The sequence below is a fragment of the Melanotaenia boesemani genome, chromosome 22 (assembly GCF_017639745.1).
Source record: "Melanotaenia boesemani isolate fMelBoe1 chromosome 22, fMelBoe1.pri, whole genome shotgun sequence".
Taxonomy (NCBI): domain Eukaryota; kingdom Metazoa; phylum Chordata; class Actinopteri; order Atheriniformes; family Melanotaeniidae; genus Melanotaenia; species Melanotaenia boesemani.
Genome location: NC_055703.1, coordinates 10,671,120 through 10,693,438, shown reverse-complemented (window position 1 = coordinate 10,693,438; position 22,319 = coordinate 10,671,120). Strand labels below are relative to the sequence as shown.

The window sequence follows — 22,319 nt, the reverse complement described above, 5'->3', positions numbered from 1 at the left end:
CACATGTCCATCTCCTTGTTGGTTGTTATGACAAGACCAAATGAGTTTGGCCACATCAAGTGACCCCAGGAACTTTGGCAAAGGTTTCAATCTTCCAGACCTCCCATTAGAGACACAAGCCGCAGGGTCACAGGAGGAGTATTTGTCACTTTGATCTTTTGCCACTCAGGTTGCTTTCCTCTTTAATTCTCTATTGGTATATCTTCATCTCCTCTACAATCCTACCTTGCCAGCTCTTGATATTTTGTCCTTCCTTTCCCTGTCTTTTTGTCTCTGTTTTTTGTCCTCATTTTTCATCCTTTTGAAAAGAATCTCTCATCCAGCTTGCTTATTGAAAGGCGAGTGGACAATCAGTCAGTGTGTGTGTCATAAATCAGACCTTCCTGGTAAACCAGGTAGAGCAGAAAGACAGGAGCAGATAGTCCCCTCCAACCATTTGTTTTTCTCAGAAGGGCTTAGGGTCCTGCCTGCAATTTCTCTTGCTCCATGCCTCTTTCCATTTCCACTCTGTTTTTTCCTCTTTAATCTTCCATTCCTCCTTCCCTCTCACTCCCCCACCCACCCTTTCCCTCACCGCTTCATTCCTCCCGCCCAATGCTCCAGATTCCAACCATCTGGACTCAGTGGTTGCCAAAGGTATGGAGGCTCTTTTAGTAACCCCCTGAGTCCAAGAGCATAGTGCAGAAAATCTACTTTGGTTCCTTCCATCATCTATGAAATCTGCCATGCCCCGCTCCCTTAACCCCAGTTCATAGTCTTCAAGATTTTTCAATTTATCCTAAAACTCAAAAGGCACAATTTCGAATCTGTGTGGCTGAAATGATTAATATGCCTTTGAGAGAGAGAGAGAAAGTGCATGAGCCCGGTGCTTTAACTCTGAAATGTTTCCTATGGCTCATGTAGTTTGGTAGAGTTTTGGTTTACTGGCTTTAGAGACTATCCCATTAACCTCTGTCCATGATGTCTTATTGGGCTGTGTCGGTGTGTAATAAACATATCAGTCAGGGGTTGGCCTGCAGCCACTAAACACATAGATCAAGGCAACATAGTATGCCCAAAATATTTTTCCATGCCAAGAGATGCATGCACACTCAACAAAATTGGGCAGAAAGCCATTCTCAGGCCTGTATAAATGCTGTCAGCTATAAAAGTACGTTTTGCCATAGGAGAGTGTGTGCATGTGCATGAAAGTTCGTGTGCCAAGCTATTGGGACATCTGCGAGTTGGCTATAATGTCCAAGTTGGCCATTAAATCATGCCATGAGAGAGACCCCTTGCAGGGATGTAATGTATACCACTGAGCTTTGGCTAAGGCTCTCTGCCATTGAAACCCTGAGTTTTCAGCAAATTCTCTCCTCAGTGGAGACGAGATGGGGGAGAAAGAACTGCCTCTCCTTCTTGGAATTATCTCTTGTTTCTACCACTCAGCCATTGATTTATACCCACGAGTCCCCCATCTCCCTGTCAGTGGACTGTAAATGTTTTCTGATGAAGCGATGATTACGTGAGACATAGTTTGTGGCACACAGACTTAAAGTTTGATTTATTCCACCAATTTATATCACATTTTGATATGACCGAGGGAGTAAAAAACCCAGAACAATAGTCAAACGTGGGGAGATATTCTCATATTCACCCCAAAGTGTGAGTCTTCCCCAGTTGGTTTTTCTTTAGACTCTTGAAAGCTGCTTTTAGTGCTACAGAAAGTGGTAGTAATTTCAAAGGTTTCATTTCTGATTTTATTCCTTAATCGGTGCACATTTCCATGTCAAAGTATTGTTTTTGTGTAGAAATTTAAAAGTAAATGGCAAACAATTTTCCTCATTTTCCTTCACCTTTCCGGTTTAATTCCACTTTTTAGAGAAATATTTTGTGTCCTCTCTTTAGATGAAATTTCAGTGCATTCATATTGTGATTGTTAGCTCTTTTGGGTTTGGGGTATTCTAAATAAGCCTCTGTGGCCTTTTTGTATGATTTTTTTTTTCTATAGCATTTTGCTATTTTAATAAAAGCAAAAACTGAATGGATTTTAATGTCCTCCCTTCCCTTTTTATAAACCTCACCATGCTTAGTCTGAAGACTTGTGCCTCAAAGAGACACTCTGACATTGAGAGATCCAGCTCATTATCATACATAATGTTTTGTGGTCTAAGTGAAAAGGTAGCATATGAATAATGCTGCCTGTGACTAGACTGTAAGGTTTTAAAGATAGTCTTTAAATTTCTTAAATCTAATATTTGTATTTTAATTAATTATTTGAGGAAGAAAGAAGTTTTACAAAAAAGGTAAAAGTGAATCATTATGAGCTTCATGTCACAACGTGGGATTGAGTGTTGAGTTGTTCATACAGTCAAAATTGAAAAAAACTCATCTGGTTGTGGTTCCAGGTCTTAAAATGTGGTAAATAAACCTCAGATCAACAACAACACATGACATATTATACTGTGTCATCATTTATTTAACTAAAAGTAAGACTAAATGCAGAGTGTAAACCAGTGGCGGCTGGCCAGCAGGGGGCGCTGGGGCGCCGCCCAAACCTACAAAGAGTCCATATTCCTGGTTACGACACAATTAAAAAAAACAAACTGTTAGGAATAATTTCGGATGAAGATATGTGTAAAATAATGTATTTTTTTTTAGCTTTTTGTGCATGTTAAGCGCATTACACAGTGTTTCTTTTTAATGATTTTTCATTGAACAACACTTCCTGGTTGTGGGGGCGCCGGTCAAATGAATCCCTATTGTCAGCCTCAAACTTTTGACTAAAACGTCACTGGAGGCTGCGTTTTGATTGGTTCGTTAAAAATCTGCTTGTGGCGCAGCTCGGTGCACCCCGGATACGCCCACTTTTCATCGTCAGCCAATTAGAATAGTTGAATTATGTTGCTTCAGTGTGTTTGGACAATGTCATGGTCAATTATACACTCCTGTATTTTAAGCCAGTGTGACGTACATCCGTAGTAGCAAGCAGAGTGAGTTGGAGACGAGTCTGTAGTAGCGTACGATTAGAAAGATGGCATGTGAAAGTGGAACCGGAATTCCCGAGCGAATTAATTCTGTAAAATATTTACAAGAGCACCCATTTTCAAGATGTTCTCTCGAGGAGAAAAAGAGGATAAAGGAGCTCGGGGCTGACCAGCCTGATCTGCAAGCACAGCAACAAAGCGGCGACCGCGGAAGAGCTTATACCCGGGCTTTTTCCCGCTCTTACTATGAAAAACGGAGTTGGCTTGCCGGTTGCGCCGTGAGTAACGCCTTTTTCTGCTTCCCTTGTCTGCTGTTTGAAAGTGTCGGCACCACCGAAACGTTGTGGACAAGCCATACACAGACTTCGTTTTTCTTTTCTTCCTAACTCTGTAACTGTATTGAAATTAAAGTGGCTAAGTTTTAAGTGTCAACTTTCCAAGAAAATTTGCGCCCCCCTAAAAAAAATTGTCATCAGCCGCCACTGGTGTAAACCCAGTGCCTTCATAGGTATCAATAAGGTAAGTCAGCGCCAGTTGTTAGACAGGTCTAATCACATCATTAATTCATCAACAGCAGTGTGAGCATCTTTAAGAAGTTTACTGGTTTGCAGCATTAAGATATACTGTATTTTAACATGATGCCAAGAAGGAAAGACATCAGCAGGCAGTTGTTGCTGCCTAGCAACATGAGAAGTTTTGGGGTTGTAAGACCATCATTCTACAAATATTATTCACAATTGGAAAATTTTCACGACTGGATGTCAGAATATATTCAACCCCAGATCTCACTGGATACTTTGGCTTTCTCCCAGTATCCAAAAACACGCATGCTAGTCGAATTAGTGATTAGGTGAATAAGTGATTAATTGGTGTTGTGTGAGTGGTTGTTTGTCTCATTTATCCTTGTGTTGGCCTGTCGCCTGATACCAGCTGGCTCCATAGACGGCAGCCCTTCAATTAGATTAAGCAGGAATGGAGAATGGATTGATGGATGAATGTACAACTTGTTTGGATGGGAAGTCTTTTCTCTCTAGAAGAGCATAGCAAAGTTGCATCTGAACAAACTACAAGGCTTTTGACAGATGAAACCAAAGGGGCAATGTTTGGTCATAATGTACACCACCACTTATGACCTTATGACAGCATGTCCTTTCACCAAATGTCAAGCACAGCTATGGAGATCTGGGCTTGTTTTGTGGCCACATGACCTGGACACCTTGAAGTCATTTAAGTAGACCATTAACTCCTCTGTATGCCAAAGTACAGAGGCAAGTTTGTGGCCGACCGTCTTGACGAAAAATTGGACAGGCAACAGGACAAAGACACCAAGAAGAGCTACAAATCTTAAACAGAATATGTAAAAAAGAGTCGGTGTGTTCCTAGTCCAGATCTCTGCTTCACTGAAATTTTGTGCTGGGACCTTAAAATGGCTTTGGATAAATAAAAGTCTGCAAACAAACTTCAAGGAATTACATCTGCCTAATAGTCATAAAGAAAAGGATTTATTTATGCTATTACTGGGTGGTTAATGTACATTTAGGCAGTTTGTTTCTTCATTTGAAACAAAAAGTGAAAAATCGAAATACCACTTGTCTTTCCTATTTTCAAATCCTAATTCAAAATAAAAAATTTAATGAACTGTTATCTGTTTTCTGATTTTGTGCACAAAACGAAAAATTGAATAACAAGCCCTCAGATCCGAATTTGGATTTTTACTTTGAGGCAGTGGCCTGATCGCCCACGTTCTTTCTGCTCCACTATGCTGACCATACATACAAAACTGTTTTAATAGTAACTCAATAATTATATTATTATCCTGGAGATATCAGTTATCAGACAGAGATAATTGTTCTTCTTGGAAAGTGTCTTTATCTCATAACACGGTATTACATTACATCCTGATGGGTCTGCTTGATGCATTTCAACAGCTCATGACTAAAGCGCTGTAGCCCCCTGGTGGGCATGATCTGCCATTACCATGGTTACTTACAGCAACGCAAAAATCTTTGTTTTAGAAAGCGTTGTTTGAAAGTCTTGTCGTAACTGAACATAGTGTTCAAATTGGCACCATAAGTGTGAATAACATGTACAGGAACTCAAATCCCGCACACCTGTATGAGTGACCGGGTGTGGGTCATCCATAATTGTGATGGTGTTATTTCTGTTAAAGTCAGAGCTGAACACTAGAATTTCGTTCTGGTTTTTCTAAAGATATCAAATCTATATACAAGTACTTGCACAGCAATGGGGGGGAAAATTTGAATTGACCCTTATTCAATGAAGATTCCCTGTATTTTGTTTTGGTTTAGGAACTGAATACAAAAGATCTGGTGGTTGATTTAATTTTTTTTTATTTTTCATTTCAAATGAAAAGAAACAAACTGCCTGAAAGTATGTGCACCTTGCTGTTAAACCCGGTTCTACCTAATGAATCATGGGCTGTACTTCTGCATTTTGGCTTCGTTGTTGTAAAATAACAACATGGTGTAACATGTAATGTGTTGTTATTCATTCATCTCAAGTTGTAATTACATCATTTTAAGACCTGGAAAGGAGCAGATTATGTTTTTTTGTTTGTTTATTGTCTTCCTGTTGTGCTGTGACATTGTGGGTTTGTCTTGTCCAGCTGTATGTCCACATGTAGCCATAATTTCTGCCACAAAAGCTTCTGTCAGTTTAGCCTTACATAAACAAAATGCTCTGCATTCGATCGAGTGTTTTCCTGAAGATGAAAATATGTTTGTAAACCCTTAAAAAGAAAAAGAAAGTCTGCAAATAAGGTCATCTTCTTGCCTGCAACCTTTTTCTGAGCTCTTATGAATCATGACATTGGTTATGCCATTTTAAACAGGATTTTAAAGAAATCAATTAAGCCCTCTGTGCTTTATGTTTGATGTCTCCCACCCAGAGTTATCCATTTCAAGCAGAATAAGTGGGTTAAAATGTCTTTCACCACACATAACGTATTATTAGGAAATACTATTTCACTGATTTGGTTGTGAAGTTAAAATTAATTTCAAAGAAATTTGCCTGAGTGCATTCCAAGAGATATTCTGCCTTAAATGTGACACCTTGATAGAACAGGTGGATATTTTTTAGTTTTTAGTTAAAAGATATTTCAGAAGCAATACACAGTGAATCATAACCCATGCTCCTAAACCTGAGTCTGTGTAGGAACGTATGAGTCTGCTTAATTAGCCTTTCCAGACTTTGCTCTGCTGCAAACTGCAGCATCTTCTTTTCTTTTTCTGCATTGTTTAAACTGCATGCGCAAATCTGTCACTATCTCCTAGGCAGGCTTATGTAACACCAGCTGTACGGTGGGCTGTAAACACAGCTGGCTCTATACAGCAAGGAAGTGCCAAGCGAGGTGCAGACAGTAATTATCCCTGTATGGTTTTTCTTCTCCTTTTTTTTTTTTTTTTTTTCTTTCTTTCTTTTTGGTTCACGTCAGTAAGACAGCTTGTGTGACAGCACCATCAGTTAATATCAGAACTGTTCACCTAGCAATAGACCGCTGACATTCTCCTGGAATTCATTGCTAACATCAACCCAATGATGAAACATTTTCAAATCATTTACATAGTTTAATCATCAGCACTTTTTTTTCTTGCCAGTACTTGTTTGTTTTTCTCTCAGGATGATTTTTTATCAGGGTGATGAATGGGAGTTCTTTTCCACCACACCACAATATCGTATTTTAAATAGATTTATCCACATAAAGGCCAAGTGATCTGCAGTTAGAAGCCCGAAGCATCATTAAGCTGATTTATGATCTAAATGCAGAACAAAACATTGTTTGTGCAGGATTGATTTTGACTTATTGTGGACAATTATGAGGATTAATCAGGCCCGTCAAACTCTGTGTGAAACCTTTAATTTTAAAATGTATTTTCAAGAATTATATATTAGGGAAGCTAATTACAGCAAATTAGATGAAAAACAAAATACAAGATTTTCTTGTAACTGAATATGTCTCAATTCTGACTTTGTATCTTTAAGTTATTTTATTTATTTATTTTTATTTTTTAATAAAAAAAAATGTTATCTCAGAATTTTTAAGACAAGATTTAGAAATCTAAAAATTCCAACAAAGCATCTTATAATCATTAAAGCAACCCAAAATGCTTTAAAAGAGGAAAAAAATAACATAAAAGCACAAAACAATTAAAAAAAATAATAATTAAACTGTTAAAAACAATAAAGATTTAAGGCTGACAGGAAAAACCAAGTTGAATAAACTGGAATAGCATGTACCAAAATACCAGAAAACATACAAACAGTTGAATTAAAATCAGAGAATTCAAACCCTTTCTGATTTAGTATCAAATTTCTTAATTAGTATCTTAAAATTCTGATGTAATATCTCATTTTTCTCACTTACAATGTTAGAATAATGACTTGGAAAATGACTTTTTATTTCTTTCTTTTTACAAAATGGGTTTCCATATGATGCGTACTTTTTCTGGAACATTATGTATCTCATAGTGCCATTATTTTCTTTTTTCCCTGCATTTAGCTAGGCTAGGTTTAAAGGTTTATTTGTGTTGCCGTTAGCAGACATGCACCACAGACATTATGTGCATTGCATTATTGTTGTGACTTGCCAAGGGACAGTCCAATGCAAATTAGCTGCGAGGCTAACTCTGTGGCATATCTACTTTGTGTATTTGTACTTATGCCCATTAATGTGCATTTTCCCATTTTAAAATAAATTTAAGAAAATAAAAATAAAAATAAAAAACAGACAGTGTGCAGAAAAAACTCTACTTTAGGAAAGAAACTACAGACAGAACAGCGTTTAACGTTCCCTAAACATAAACAGTAAATGTAATAACTGACTAACACATTAAACATACTTTTACATTCAAAGCAATTGTTTAAGGTTTTAAAATTCTAAGAAATTAAAAGCCCCCAAGCTCACAAACGTTGGTTTCCCGTATCAGTACTCAGGTGACAGTCAATTAGTTCTTATATCAGACATATTCTTGTTAAATCTTCTTTCAGAAAGCTTGTTTTTCTGTATAGTTTTGGTCTGTCTTGCATGTAGTGCTTGTAGTGCAGGTCAGTCAGCTGGTTTTATTTGAGGTGAGGGACTATGAAACTTATGACAAAACTTTCTGATCTTGTGGATTTTGAGGTAAATATATTCACCACCCTCTTCATTCTCCTGAAGCTTTCTTATTTATTTATGTTTTAAATCAACATTACAATATTTATTTTGTGAATTTGCTGTTAATAATTGAAGACACATTTCCCTGTAGTGACCCCCAATGCAATGTAAACATGATATAAAGCTATTTTTCTCCTTTTTTCATTATATTCTGCAATATTGTTTTTACATGTCTTCGTATATTGCAAGACAAAAGGTTTGATTTAAAACATATGACTTCAATTTGCTGAAAATAAATATTAATGTGAGAATGGAGGAAAGGATTTCGTCTCATGACTCTTCCATGAAGGTCATATTTGTGCAGCTGCCTGTACAGCAGAACATTACCACCACTGCAGAGTATGAGAAATTATCCAGAATTTCATTTTTATTTATGTGCCTTACACATTAAGGGAAAAGCTGCCTAAAAGTATTTGCTATCCTCTTATAACAATCTCCAACTCAACAGCTATTAATTATTTTAAATATTCAGAGTAATATTCTACCAGATCACTGTGGTGTAGAAGTGGGTGGTGTAAATATGCCACACAACACAAGAAGTGTGACTCATTAGGAGCTTTTAATAGGCCCAATAAAACTGGTTTGTGGCACAGAAGAATAAAACTTGATTTTTAGTAGTCTACTGTATGCAGGGACATAAAAAATTCAAACCTGACACACACTTTGATTTTATTTTCTTTATTTATTTGTGCACTATCGAAGGAAAGGAAGGATTTCCAACACATATAGGAGTCGATTAGGATACACCTTAAATATCTGTTAAGGAACTTGTGTTAAGAGCACTATGCTAGCAATTTCAGGAAAAATGTGGTAAATAATTAGTGACATAAATCATAGTCATTTTGTTAGCGGTGTAAAACACAGATAATACTCATCTAATAGTGTGCCATGTCCCAACGCTGCTTTTGTTTGTGCTAACAATGGCTTCTCTACTGTCCTTTCCATGGCCATTAAAAATCATCTGCTTTGGGTATTGTCATCCTTCAATAAACAAGCCTAAACAGCAGAGGGACAAACACAAGAAAATGTCATTGAGGTGAATTACCATTCTTTCCCCGGAAGGTCATCCTGTAAAGCTTGTTTCTGGATCTTGATTAAAATGCAGCGCCTTCGTCAGCTGTCTGAAATCAGCTCTCACAGTGTGACTGGAAAGCCAAAAAACGTGAAGGATTTATTCAGTTCAAGCCACAATTCTGTAGAAAATAAATCCTCACAGATCCCAACAAAGTAAACAATGTCAGTGAAAAGAAAAGGCTTGTGCGGGACCCCCAGATCTAGCTGTATGAATTAATTTTCACTGGTAGGCAGCATGAGCACAGGGACGTGGGGCACAGATGAAATCTGCCCCTGCATGACGCCGACCCTTAGGATATACGTACGTTTATGGTACAGACTTTGATTTAATATCATGAAGGCAGTTTATTTAATTTAACATAAGCTGAGGTTTTAATGATCCATTGAGGAGAATGTGGGTCAGTGCTGCAACAAAAAGGAGTAATGATAAGGAGATGATGGAAACAGAACAAACACAAGATAAAAGATTCTGTACATCTTTGTCATACTAAACAGGCTCTTTGGCTTGAAAGAAGTAATTTCATATTACAAAAAAAAGGAACATTTACACATTCTTAATTTTACTTTCTGCTGAAAGAAATAAGGAGGCACTGAAGCAATTTTTAAAATAAGTGATTCAGTAAAAAAAACAGCATTCTTAAATTTAGCTCATAACTATTGAATTATATTACAGCTATCTCAATGCAGACCTAATTACATTAATATTATAAAACATAATAGGTTTGTTCATACTGATTTATTGCCACAAAGAGCTGAAGGGTAAAACCCAGAAGGCCATGATAAATTCTTCTAGTGATTTAAGTTTTTATAGAAACGCCACTAATATAAAACATTACATTCAATGCTACTACGCCTGTATAAGCCATACAGTCTACAGCTCTAATAGTGACTTTGGAAACTTTAAAAGAAATGTCATTTTGTTTGGTAGATGGAGTTTGAAAGATGTGGCTGTTAACCTTGCAAAAATCAGCTGTTTTTGCTTTTTGCCTCCTGTCTGTCTAAGAAGCCCAATTTCATGTAGGCACAAAACCATCCTGCTGGGAAATCACTTTTAGTACAGACTTTGAAGTCAGACATTATTTTCTTGCATCCTTAAAATCGCTATTAAATCAAATTAGGTGCTTGAGTGATTTTATATTAAATATTCTTGCTCTTTACGTGACCTAAATACCAGGAAATGGCCCACAAAAAATTTAAATGACATTAGAAAAAAATGGATTATTGTCTTAGTTTAACTGAAATGAGACTTTTAAGATGGATATAAATAAAATTGAATTGAAATTACTTGTATATATACTTGACTAAGGAACTCAGCATAAGCTATACGGTTCTAGTCATGATGTCTGACACTTAGTCATGTAAAGATTTGGTGTCCAAATCATGACTCAGCATTGTAGCAGATTGCAGCCAGCTGAACTGTGTGTCAGTTTTGGTCAGCGATGTAGATGTCAACTGGAAATAGCTCAGTAGTAATGCTAAAATGGAGCATATTTCCACCTATCCTAGCAGACTGGGACACACTTCTGTCAATAAATCAGTACAATTCCCAATTCACAATTTTTTTCATCAACCAACAAGCACAAAAAGGTCTTCACCTCTGCATTGGACCATGGTGATTGTTTTTTAAACGCCTTTTCTGCTGCCACTGCTGCCAATGTTTTTATCTACAGTCGTGGATTTGGGGTTTTATAGATGGCAGGGTTGGGAGTCACTCTCATGATTCATGCCATGAAGTCAAATTCTGACCTACTATTTCGACATGTCATGATTTTCAGCCCAACTCCGCACCTTTAGAACCTCAATGGAGTAGGTGCTAATAATGTATGTACTCGCCCCGGGAAAATTCTGTTGGGAACACCTACAAATCGGGGTGGTGTCAGGCTGGGCTAAGTAGGTACTAGTGGGAAAGAGCCATAAATGTATTGAATGACAGAAAAGTAGATTTCTTTATGGTTATTCACTTTGCCTGGGGGCCGTCTGAGGGCTATTTAGTTTGCATCCAATTAAATGCCTCAGTATAAATTTGAATTTCAACAAAGCTGATGCAAAATTTTGGATGGTGTCTGATCAGGACACTAGAGCTAATCATCCAGAGCACACTGGACACTTCCTTCTGGGAAGAAAGCATCTAGCTTCTGTTTTACAGGACAAAAGCAAATACGAAGAAGCATACTGCAGTTAGTGGCCTTTTTCATGGGGACCTAAAAGAGACTATTTGGATTTTCCCTTACATTATATGTTATAGGACGCTCTCACAAGAATTCTGTAATCTCAACGGGACTTTCTTGGGTAAAGAAAAGAAAAATAATTTAATTTAAACATGCCTTTTTGTGCTTGCAAAGGTAAAAAGCCAAAAGCCCACACTGAAGGAAGTCCTTCCTTCTCCCAGAAAACACTTCTCCTGAACTTCTTCAATGCCACCATGTCATATTTGAATAAAGCTTGACTCAGATTAATCTCATTATATGTTCTCTTTAGGTAAAGCCTATGCCCCTGAGTTCTACTATGATACCTACAGCCCTCTGTGGCAGAACAGGCCCAGAGTCTACGGATTCAAGCTGCAATGGACCCAGAAGAACCCCAACGCCGTGGACCGTATTGTTGCCTACAGATTAGGCATCAGACAGGTAGGACAGCAAAGAGCTGACAGAACCCCTAGCCTCCTTATTTGCTCTCTTTTAAAGCTCTTACTCATTCTCACCTGCTCTCCGGGACTTTTATCATGGGTTTTTATAGCTTGAAATGTTGGCTTCAAAGGCGCATTGATTACCGAATCACATCCATTGGTTGGTTTCTTTTAAATTCCTCAAAGGTGAGGGTTATTTTCTGCACTATATAAGTAAAAATCATGATTTTAAGTGTTTACTTGTGCTTAGTTGTTGTATTTCACTGGCAGAGCTACTTTGTTTTAAATCAATTTTAATATTGTTGCTTTCAGAGTGCAGTTTTTTAGGCTGTAAATGATGCTTTGTGGGTCAGGCAGTATTTCTAAAGACCTGTTATGGGCTGTTGGTTGAACATGTCCTGTGGTTTTCTTCAAACTGCTCCTATTTTTGCTTTCGATCAGAGGGTGGAACCCCGTGGCAAGAATAAGCAAGCATATCTCTGGTTTTCCCTGCTTCTCCAGTAAACTCCACAGATGACAGGCAGGCAGCATTGATGGATGGAATGGTTGTATTTTTTGTTGTAGCAATCAGTGTGTCCTTTCCTCTCTTCTTTCTCTCTCTTTCTCTCTCCGGTGCCAACGTAAAGCAAACTTGTTTTTCATAATCTGCTTTTATTTGCAGGAGCAAGTACGGCACTGCATTGAGAAACTGAACTAGCTCCATTTTACTGGTGGCTTGAAATTGGTGATAGATGCCATATCAAAAGAATGAAAATCAATATTGTGTTGATTATATGAAAATAAGCATAGTTCTATCTAGGCTGATTAGAAATTAAGACATCGTTGAATTTGAATAGAATTTTTGTCCAGTCTCTGAGCGGGGGGCCTTTCTGTGTGGAGCTTACATGTTCTATTGTGTATGCGTGGGTTCTCTCTGGGTAAACATGCATGTTAGGTTAATTGTTCCCTCTAAATTCTGCCTAAGAGTGATTGTAAGCAGTAGTTTGTCCCTCTGCGTTAGCCTTGTGATAGACCTGCACCTTGACTAGCAACTATATGTATATATATATATATATATATATATATATACGTGGAACTTTTGTCAGTGCACAAGTTCCTGGTACACCAAATCAACTGGTGCACATGCCAGAGCTCGGCTAACACCTTTGGTGCTATATTTAGCAATTTTTCAGACCCCTTCAGCAACTCCATTTCAAATAAACGACTAGCCACAAATTTAGCAACTTTTTCTTGTGTTATTGGACTGAAATGAAAGCACATATAGTTTACTATTACTGTTAGAGAGAGATTTGTTTTTAATGATAGTATAATTTCTTATTTGTTTTGAACTGCACCCTTAAGAAGTCCAAGCTTGAAAACTCAGTCTTACCCTGTGATGTTATGCACTGCAGTGACTTTTTATTTTCTATCTCAGTTGCTCTTGGTCGGAACTGTTTTGTGTACTTCCTGAGCACCAATTTGTGCTCTTTATCTGAAAACAGAAGAAAAATATGCATTTGTTTGTCCTATTTTCAACTGGTACCATCTCTGTTATGTCTGCATCTGTACTAAATCAGACAGACTGAAGTTCAGAAAGCATCCTAACAAACCTTTTTTTCTTCACCATCAATGTTGTGGTACATTTTAGCAGTGCTTGAGCAAATGCATTTCTTTGTTTTCTTGACTAAAACGCTCAAGAGGTTACAGCGCATGACCATTATTTCCCTACTTTGAGGCATAACAGCCAATCTTCTGCTGTCTTAGATGAAAGGGATTCTTTTCTGCAAGGAAGAGTTGCAATATTTACCAATCATGATACCCTCTGTTATTGAATCTGTCAGTGTTTAGTATTGATTTAGATTGATAATAAGATTTTTTAAATGTGTTTTGGTGAAAAAGACTTTGGGCCAGATAGTGGCAAGGCTGCAAGCAAGATGAAATAAGAGAAAAGAAGAATAAATGAGTAGGAGTGAAGGCATCATTTTAAAATAAAGAATGTAGATAACTGCAGACAAACAGTGAGAGTGGTGCAGGGAAAAAAAACGCTCTGACATGCAGACTTCACCACTTCAATCTATTTATAGATCCAGCAGCAGCTCCCCTGCTGTTCTCTGAAAATTATTATCATTTTCTCCCACTGCTTCTGAATAAATACTCAGAACTGGTAGACCTTTTGCCTTTGTTATGGATTGCTTTATGTTTTCGTCCAGTGCCCTCATGAGAGACAATCTGACTGAAGGCGAAATGGGAGTGAAGCTGTAGCTGAAAGGCAGTGAGAAGCACAAAACACAAATCACTGCACCTGAGGATGCAGTTGAAAGCTGTGACATCTGCCCTTGTTTTAAAACTGTAACCAGCCTTCAAAACCTTCTTCTATTTCCTGGAGCTTGATTGTCTGTCTCTACTCTGTACAGAACAGTCTAGTTTTTATAGCCCATATACACTGATATGGTCAAACAAATGTTTGGACACCCTGTATAATCAGTGCTTAACACCTATTGATAAGAACCACAACAAATACAATAATCTCTTTTAAGTTCTTGTATGGGGAATTATCTCTTATTGTTACTGCAAAGGGCTACTTGATCTTTGGGCTTTCTTTCGTTTTTTGCTGTCATGATGTCTGCCTGTGTTGTAATCTCTATTGTAAAATAGTGCACCACCAATCCAGAGTTTAAAAACAAATCTTTCTGAGGTTGTTTTTTTTTTTTTTCAGTTAAAAGGTTTTGATTAGTCTTTGTAGTAATTTAGCAAGAAGTTCTCGCCAAATGCTTTCTTGGTTTTCCAGATCTGAGCTTCACTTCTACAGGTCCTGTCAACTGCAATTTCTCTACATCATTTCAAACCAAGGAAAGTGCTGTTTGAAGTCACAAAACTATCCACTTACAGCCCCTGCTGCTTTAGTGGCATCAGGCAATCTTTTTGTGAGTGCTAGGCTGTCCTGATAGGTGTGCAAGGACTGAGAAATCGGAAATACAAACACAACTCTAACATGGATGAACATGTTTAACTGTTTTGGTTAATCTGCAACAGGTCCGTTATTTTATTGGATCTAAAAGGAGCACCTTATTTAAGAATAATTTCCCTTTAAAACTGCTAAGACAAAAAAAAATCAGACTGCTAAGACACCACTGCAATATTTGCACCAATCTGCATCATTCAAAATACCAAACCTAAATTGGGTTGCTACTCTGCAAAAGTGTGTCTTTCTTTTTTACCAGCAGCCATCTTGGCAATCTAAATGCATTCTCCACATAGCTTAATTTGATTATTGCTTACTCTGAATATGATCTTGTTTGGATATAGTTGATAAAAATAGCTTTGTACATCGCAGAGTAAGGTCTTAATCAGATTAATGTCATAATGTAAATGTTACCCCTGACTGTGTACAAGTCAATATTTTAACAAGCCCTGGAAAAATTTATCTCAGGGCTTAAATCTATGAGTGCCTACACTTTTTCATGTTGCTATCTTCTCCTCTTTTTTCTATAAGATTGAAAAAAACAGACACAGTAATTTAATCATCTTGCTAAAAATGTTGAAAAGAATGTTTCATCTTTAACTTTGTGTCTGTTAGAAATCAGACCATCTTCTCTTCATCCAACCATCTACAATATCAACAAATTAGACCAAAAATGTGTTTGGTATGTGGTCTCATGCCACCATGTTGCAGTTTTTAAACAGCTTCTTTTTACTCTTCCTGCTTCTACTGCTTCAGCCTTTGTTTTGCTATCTTCCGTTGAACTGATAAGAAACGGTGAGCAAGCAGATCAATAGGAGCCATGCTAATTACCTGCAGGCAACCAGCAGTAGACCAGGTCTTGTCTAATATTACACTGTTTGATTATTCTGTGTTCCTTTTGGCGATTTCTGTCACTATGATCAATCTTACTGTTTGCTGAAGTTGCCATAAAACCCGCAAGAAATGCTGCCATGATCAAACGACATTAAATTCACGTGCCATTTTTCTTCTGTGTAAAACACATGAAGAATGAAAGCTTATGGGATGGAAAAAGAAACCATAATTAACTCTTTAAAGTCCAACCAAAGAAAAAATGGGAAGAAAAGTATAATTTTCTTTAATCTGAAGTTTTTATTTTTGCCCTTTAAAAAAATGTAAAAATAATAATAATAACAATTAACAAAATTTCTAATTTGCCTCCATTTGTTCAGTTGGAGTTTGGAGTTTGAGGCAGCTTTTGCCAAGATTTAAGGCGTTCATCTGCCACGAGCTGTGAAACAAACACAAATACACACACACACACACACACACAGCAACGTTACCAGAATTTCATTTGGTTGTGAGAAGTTTGGTTGACTGGTTTTAACTGGAGGCAAGGTGACTAGAGGGGCTGAACTGCCAGTTGATGGCAAAGCAGGTATTTACAACTACAAATTTGCTTGGTTGCCGGCTGCAAGGACATCTGCCACAACAAAGTACCTTCAAAGACTAAAGCAGATGCTAATGAGTCAGCTTACAGGTAAGGCAAAATTTAGGCTAACAGCACGAACAGCCCACAGTTATCAGATAACACACTGTAATAATAATGTGGAAAAAGGAGTTGATAGAAGTGACTAATATCAAGACAAGAAATGTAATGAATAAAGGTTTCACCCGAAATCTAGCACACCAAGACTGTAGAAGGAGGGAGGCCAGGGGCTAATGAGCATTACAGCTCTCCAATCAGTAAAAGTCAGTCCAATGCTGATGCTCTGACATTCTCTATTCATTTTTTTTCCCCCTTGCTTCCTTCAATAATCAGCCATGGTGAGGATTCAAAACGGCCAGTGTTTTGATATCCAGTTGCTGGCATGTGGTACAATGCCATAAAGCAAAGCACAGCTGTCACACGATGCTCCCAGCTAGAAAACAAACAGTTCTCAAGTGGTTGCTCACCCCAAGGATGCTGTGCAGCTCTGACAACTCTAGAGTATACATCATAAATGTCTGTGTGCCATCGAAATGAGTCAGAAACCTCAGTGTTAAGGTTGGAAACTTGTGTAGTGTTGCTTTAAAGTACACATAGCCCCACAAATCTTTATCAAAGCTTTAAATCAGTTAATGAAATCCTTCTGATCAGCATCAGATCTTATTCGTGCTAGATTGATTTTTTCTCCTTTGTTTTCCATCATACTTCAACGATGTTACTATAGTTTGCTAAAACAATGTATAGTGTACATGTTGGGGATGAGAAACCTTAGCCATTTCTCCAACTAGGAAATTTGATGTCTTGTGACAATTTATTTGATTCGAGCTCAGAAGTTTCAAGGTACCAGGAGCTGTCAAATACAGCAGAACTTCATGTGTTTTAGCCCCATTTTTTCCTTTTATCCATTTGTCTGCCTTACCTTTCTTAGTAGTTCACATTTTTTGCTTTGCTTTTGCATGCTTTTACCCTTTGTTTCTTTTGTTGGGTTATTCTCTTGTCTGAAAAGTTTTTTTTCTTCATTTGTTTGCCTTACCTGTCAGCCTTTGTTCATTTTCCATTTTTATTAAAGTTACATTGGTTTATTTGTCCTGGCTGCCTACAGAGCCTTCATTTTGGTCTTTCTCTGCACTCCCTAATAATGAAACTCTTAAAGCATTTGCTGTTATATTTAATATAAACTGACAAGAGGGTTCTGAAAACATCTGAATTCTACAAGAAATCCTTGAAGCATTAATCCAAAGTATATAGGGAGTTTTTTACTGTATTTGAGGCACAATTTATGCTTGCATGACATGAGCACACTTACTTATGTCATTCAAGCTGGTAGACAAACAGCTGATGAAAAGCCAGTCATTGTAAAGGCAGATTTAAACAGCAATGTTCTGCCTTAACTAATGCTGTGCACAGTGAATGGGACTTGAAGGGCAACTACACCCTCAAAATCTGCTACAAACTTCCTCCCTGGCTTCAAAGTAAGTCTAAAGTTTGTGTGCCTTTGCTTGGTGAACAAAAAGTAATTCTTTTTCTTCTCAAATCACAGTGGAAAACATGTCAGGAGCCAGGATGGCTGCAAACAAGAGGAAAATTCAAGGCAGTCAGGCAGCATAAGGAGAAAAAGCTTAAAATGTTACATAGCTGATACTGTAGAATACAGATTGGCTTCCCAATGAAATGTATGAAAATAAAATTCCATTTTTACATTTAATTCCAAAACTGTTGTATTTTTTTCCCCATCTTATTGAATAAAGATGTCTCCATGGACTTTGGGAGTAACAGCTTCAGAGGAGATGGAAGTTGCTGAGTGAATATTTTATTATGATAAAATTGGTCTCATCTAAAGCTTTTAAAACAAAGCAGACCAACTATATTTTATTATCCTTTTTCCTTTTTTTTTCTTTTTACAGTTTTGTAAATCACCTGCATCCCCATTCTTGATATTCTTGAATTGTTATCAGCCTGGAAGATTTGATAGTAAAATATGTCCATAAAAACTTGTGTGTGTTAGATGTAGAGACACTTTAAAAACACATTAAGTTCTTTCTCTTGGTCCATGAAAGTTAATGTTTTGGAAATTGTGCAGCAACATATAGCTTTTTTTTACAAACATTGATTCGTATGTTTGAATTAAAATGCATCACACATTGACACAAGTGCAAAACATTATCCTGGCACATGTGAATTTTCATTACAACAAATGGTAAACACACAGCATACCATATAGTATAGACAATATGTTATAGATAATGTAAGTAGATAAAGACGCAGACACCCTTTTTCTTTCTGTATTCGCAGACAGAGCAAAACCTATATGTCAGAATGATTAATCTCTACAGAGAAAACACATGCAGTTTACTTTTTAACATTTGTATAGTAACGTTGTTTCCATTCCTACTGATAAAAATCTGTAAAAAAAAAACACAAAGTCCAAACAGACACAGAGACACACAATCAGACCAGTACTGTGTAATTTATAGTAATTAACAGCCATGTTTTTGTGTACTTAAGATCAAGGCAAAAACTAAAATAGAGGTTAGGTAGGGACAACATCTGTGCAACATCTGTAATTACCTGTGACAAACAAAACAATCTATTTACCTGCAAGCTAATAGTGATGAAAACTTGCACCGTATAATTGCAGATCATGCAGACTCTGAGTAATTACTTAATTGGTATTGTTCTCACACGTATGCACTGACTGCCTCACTGCTATCGCACCTTCATTCACTTCATCTCTGTCTCTCTGTGCTAGCAGCTCACTTCTTATTTTCCCTGCGCTAAGAAGAGCTCTATAGCCACTAATTGTGATGCACATGCAGTAACATATCTCTGTGCAGGTCTCTCTCTTAAACCGATTCTTAAGGATAATATATCCTATTTCTCTTCTAATTTTTTGCCCACAGCAAACCTTTATTTTGTCTTTTTGAGATTTGACCGGGTTGTATTATATCACAACACATGGAAAGCAGTTAAATTTTTTGCATCTCACCTGAGCTTAGTGATCTAAAGCAGGTTTACTCATCTGCTGCAAATATTTAAATATTAAAAATAAAAGTATGACCACTTCAAGGTCTACATTTAAAGGCAACAGCAAAACATTGTGGAAAAAGGGAATCAATCAGACACTGTATATGTAAAAACATGTGTAACCCAGATACAAAAGGTATTGATAGTCTTTATTTGAGTGGCTTAGAGATGCTTTGGAAGATAATTATACTAACAAGCAACTTGCTGTCAGCAGCTTATGCAGAGAAATTTGTTCTTGAATTGCTGTTGATGAAGATGCATCATGCAAATGGCTGCTTGAGAAGGAATGCATACATGTACTTTACAACCTGTAAAATCTTCCCAGCAACAAACCTCAGGATTTCTTTTCTTTTTTTTTTTCTTTTTTTTTTTTTTCATTGTTGTGCAATGACAAGTTGAGTAGTTTCACGGTTCTATTCTACAAACAAATCAAACTGAATAGATACCATACAAAATATATCTGAGATGACTTTTTAGGAATGTAACCAGTGAAGCAGAAGGAACTCTGTTGCATCTTTTATAGTTCTGGCCATCCTCCCTTTTCATCTTTTTTTTTTTTCTGCTTCTATATGTGCAGCAAAATGTAGAAAAATCAAACTTCATAACTGAGTCCCAAAATCCCACAAAAATTAAGATAATTTTGGATATGGCACCCAAAAGTGCTGTTGTAAAAACCAATTTACAGTTTTTCTCAGTAGCTTTGGTGTATTTCTCACATTTGCACAACAGTTTTCATGATGACAGTCTAATCTGTGCGTGTATCTAAATACAAAAAAGTCAGATCTCGGAGATGCTACCTGAAAAATGCCCAAGAAGCTTTAAGTACTAGATGTACAGCCATTAGAAAACTACAATAAAGTTACACGTTACTGTTGTTAGTAGAATAACTGAATACATGACACAGAATACATTTGTTTCTTGTTATACACTCTTTGCCATCTTACAGCAATTTGTTCACAGCATTATCAGTCACTTATATACAACAAACATACAACTGTAAACAATTTACTACTCTAACAGTACATACATATAACTGAACATACTAAATCACTTCTGTGCATCAAGACGTTCCTGTCCGTCTGGCCACATGTTTTCATTGACATCACATCGGATATTATTCCTTGCGATGCAGCAGGGAAAGTATCTCCACGTGTGGCGAATCTACTCTGTGCAGGACTCTGCTGTGATCTCATTGCATCCTGCATCCATGGTTGCTAGGACACCCTAGCGGCTGGATAGCTCAGATGGTAGGGCGTCCGTCTTCCATCTGGGAGACCTGAGTTCTAATCCAGTTGGGTCTTAAGCAAGACCCTTAACCTTAACGCTGACCACCTTCAGCTGTAAGTTGCATTGGAGAAAAGTGACTGTAGAGCATAGAACACTCTGAGGATGCTGATGGTGGTTGTACACATCCCACCTCCAGTCAGAGAAAAACACCTCTAGAGTTCAGAGCAGTTGTTCAATTTAGGAGACTTTCCAGGAAAATATTATAAAGAAATGTTTAAAATCTGCTTGACCGATTTTGATAAGTAGTTTAACTATTTTGTGTGTAATGACTCAAGCAATTAAATGAGGATGATTAAATATAAATAACTATAATTTTAACTTACATGACCTCAACAAATGATAATGTCATGAAATAGCAGAGAATTGTATGAAAGCGACTGTAGATGACCAGAAGCATTTGTAATTTGATCAATGCAATTAGAAAAGCTGCTCTGATGTGCACACATGACTAATTGTTGTGGAGTTTAAAATAATATTTATGAGAATGTTAATTCTGATGTGAGAAATGCACCAAAGCGACTGACAATTTTTTTTTATATTTTCGCAATTATCTCTGTTGACGTTGGATTATGTCATTGTCTAAAATGGCATAAAATAAATCAACAATCTGTGCTTCCAAGTCGATTTTATTTATTTATTTCAATTTTTTGCAGCACTTTGGTCCGATGTGCTTGTTTTGAAGTGCTTTATAAATAAAGCTGGACTGAATATATAATTAGATTAAAATACTTTATTTATCCCAGAAGGAAACTGAAGAAAAAGAAAAATATAATATAGGAAAATAATATTTTTAAATAACCGCCTTTCTAAATAATTTCAGAAAGGGGGATGATTTGATTGTGGAAAATGGTTTTCTTGTATTTTTTGTGTGGTTTCTATTTGCAAGAATACACAGAATACATCAAATCAAAAGTGATCTTTTGAAAAACTGAGGCGAGAAAAGGATCATGCAAAACATTTTGTTTGTTTGACTCTTTAAAAGCTTGAAGATTTTAACCCTATAATGTTGTACGTGTTTCTGAGACTTTTGCGTCATTTTATGGTAAAAACTTTGCATAAAACCCTGTTGTACGCAACCTGATACTCATCTGCTGCCCCCTAGTGGATACAATAATAATAAAATTATGCTCTTCAATCATTTTGATTAATCACACAGTAATAAACGGTAAATATACAAAAAAAACATTTTTTCTTAAGATTAAAAAAAATAGACTTCTCTCTTTTGTTTTGCTACTTACCCAAGCAAGTAGAGAAAAAGATGGTTTCTGTAATCAGAGTGTATATTTGTGCACGTTGCATTCCAGAATTCAAATGATGTAAACAACCAAGATTTGGAGGTTTGAGTTTTTTGTTGATATTGACTATCACAACCACAAATTGGTAACAACTTAAGGTCTGTTTTACAGGTCAATAATATATAAAATGTTTGTGTGTGTAAACAGATCATGATGAGTTTTAAAAATCGAACGCATTTGTGGCTCATCCTTCCTTCCAGATGGGGCAGCAGCGCTGGTGGGAGCACGAGATCCCCATGGATGAACCAATCAACAAAGGAGAGCTCATGACACATAACCTGACTGAGCTGATAAAACCCGAATCCTACGAGGTGCGCCTCACCCCCATCACCCGTTTTGGAGAGGGGGACTCTGAAATCCGAATTATCACCTACAGTGGTAAGTTCTACATATGGCGTTACTTTGCTTTCTGTTTGCTGCTCTGTTTACAAATGTGGTGCTGTTGGTTGAAGAAGTGCAGCTACA

The 22,319-nt window shown here is 37.0% G+C and overlaps 1 protein-coding gene across 2 annotated transcripts in view; it reads left to right on the top strand.

The window, feature by feature from the left end:
• LOC121633726 (MAM domain-containing glycosylphosphatidylinositol anchor protein 2-like) overlaps window positions 1–22,319 on the top strand; it is a 226,127-nt gene that overhangs the window by 174,274 nt on the left and 29,534 nt on the right. For both annotated transcript variants that reach the window (XM_041975923.1, XM_041975921.1), the window contains exons 11-12: window positions 11,692–11,840; window positions 22,055–22,232. In XM_041975923.1, coding sequence (XP_041831857.1) covers window positions 11,692–11,840; window positions 22,055–22,232 — 327 coding nt within the window. The remainder of the gene's footprint in view (window positions 1–11,691; window positions 11,841–22,054; window positions 22,233–22,319) is intronic.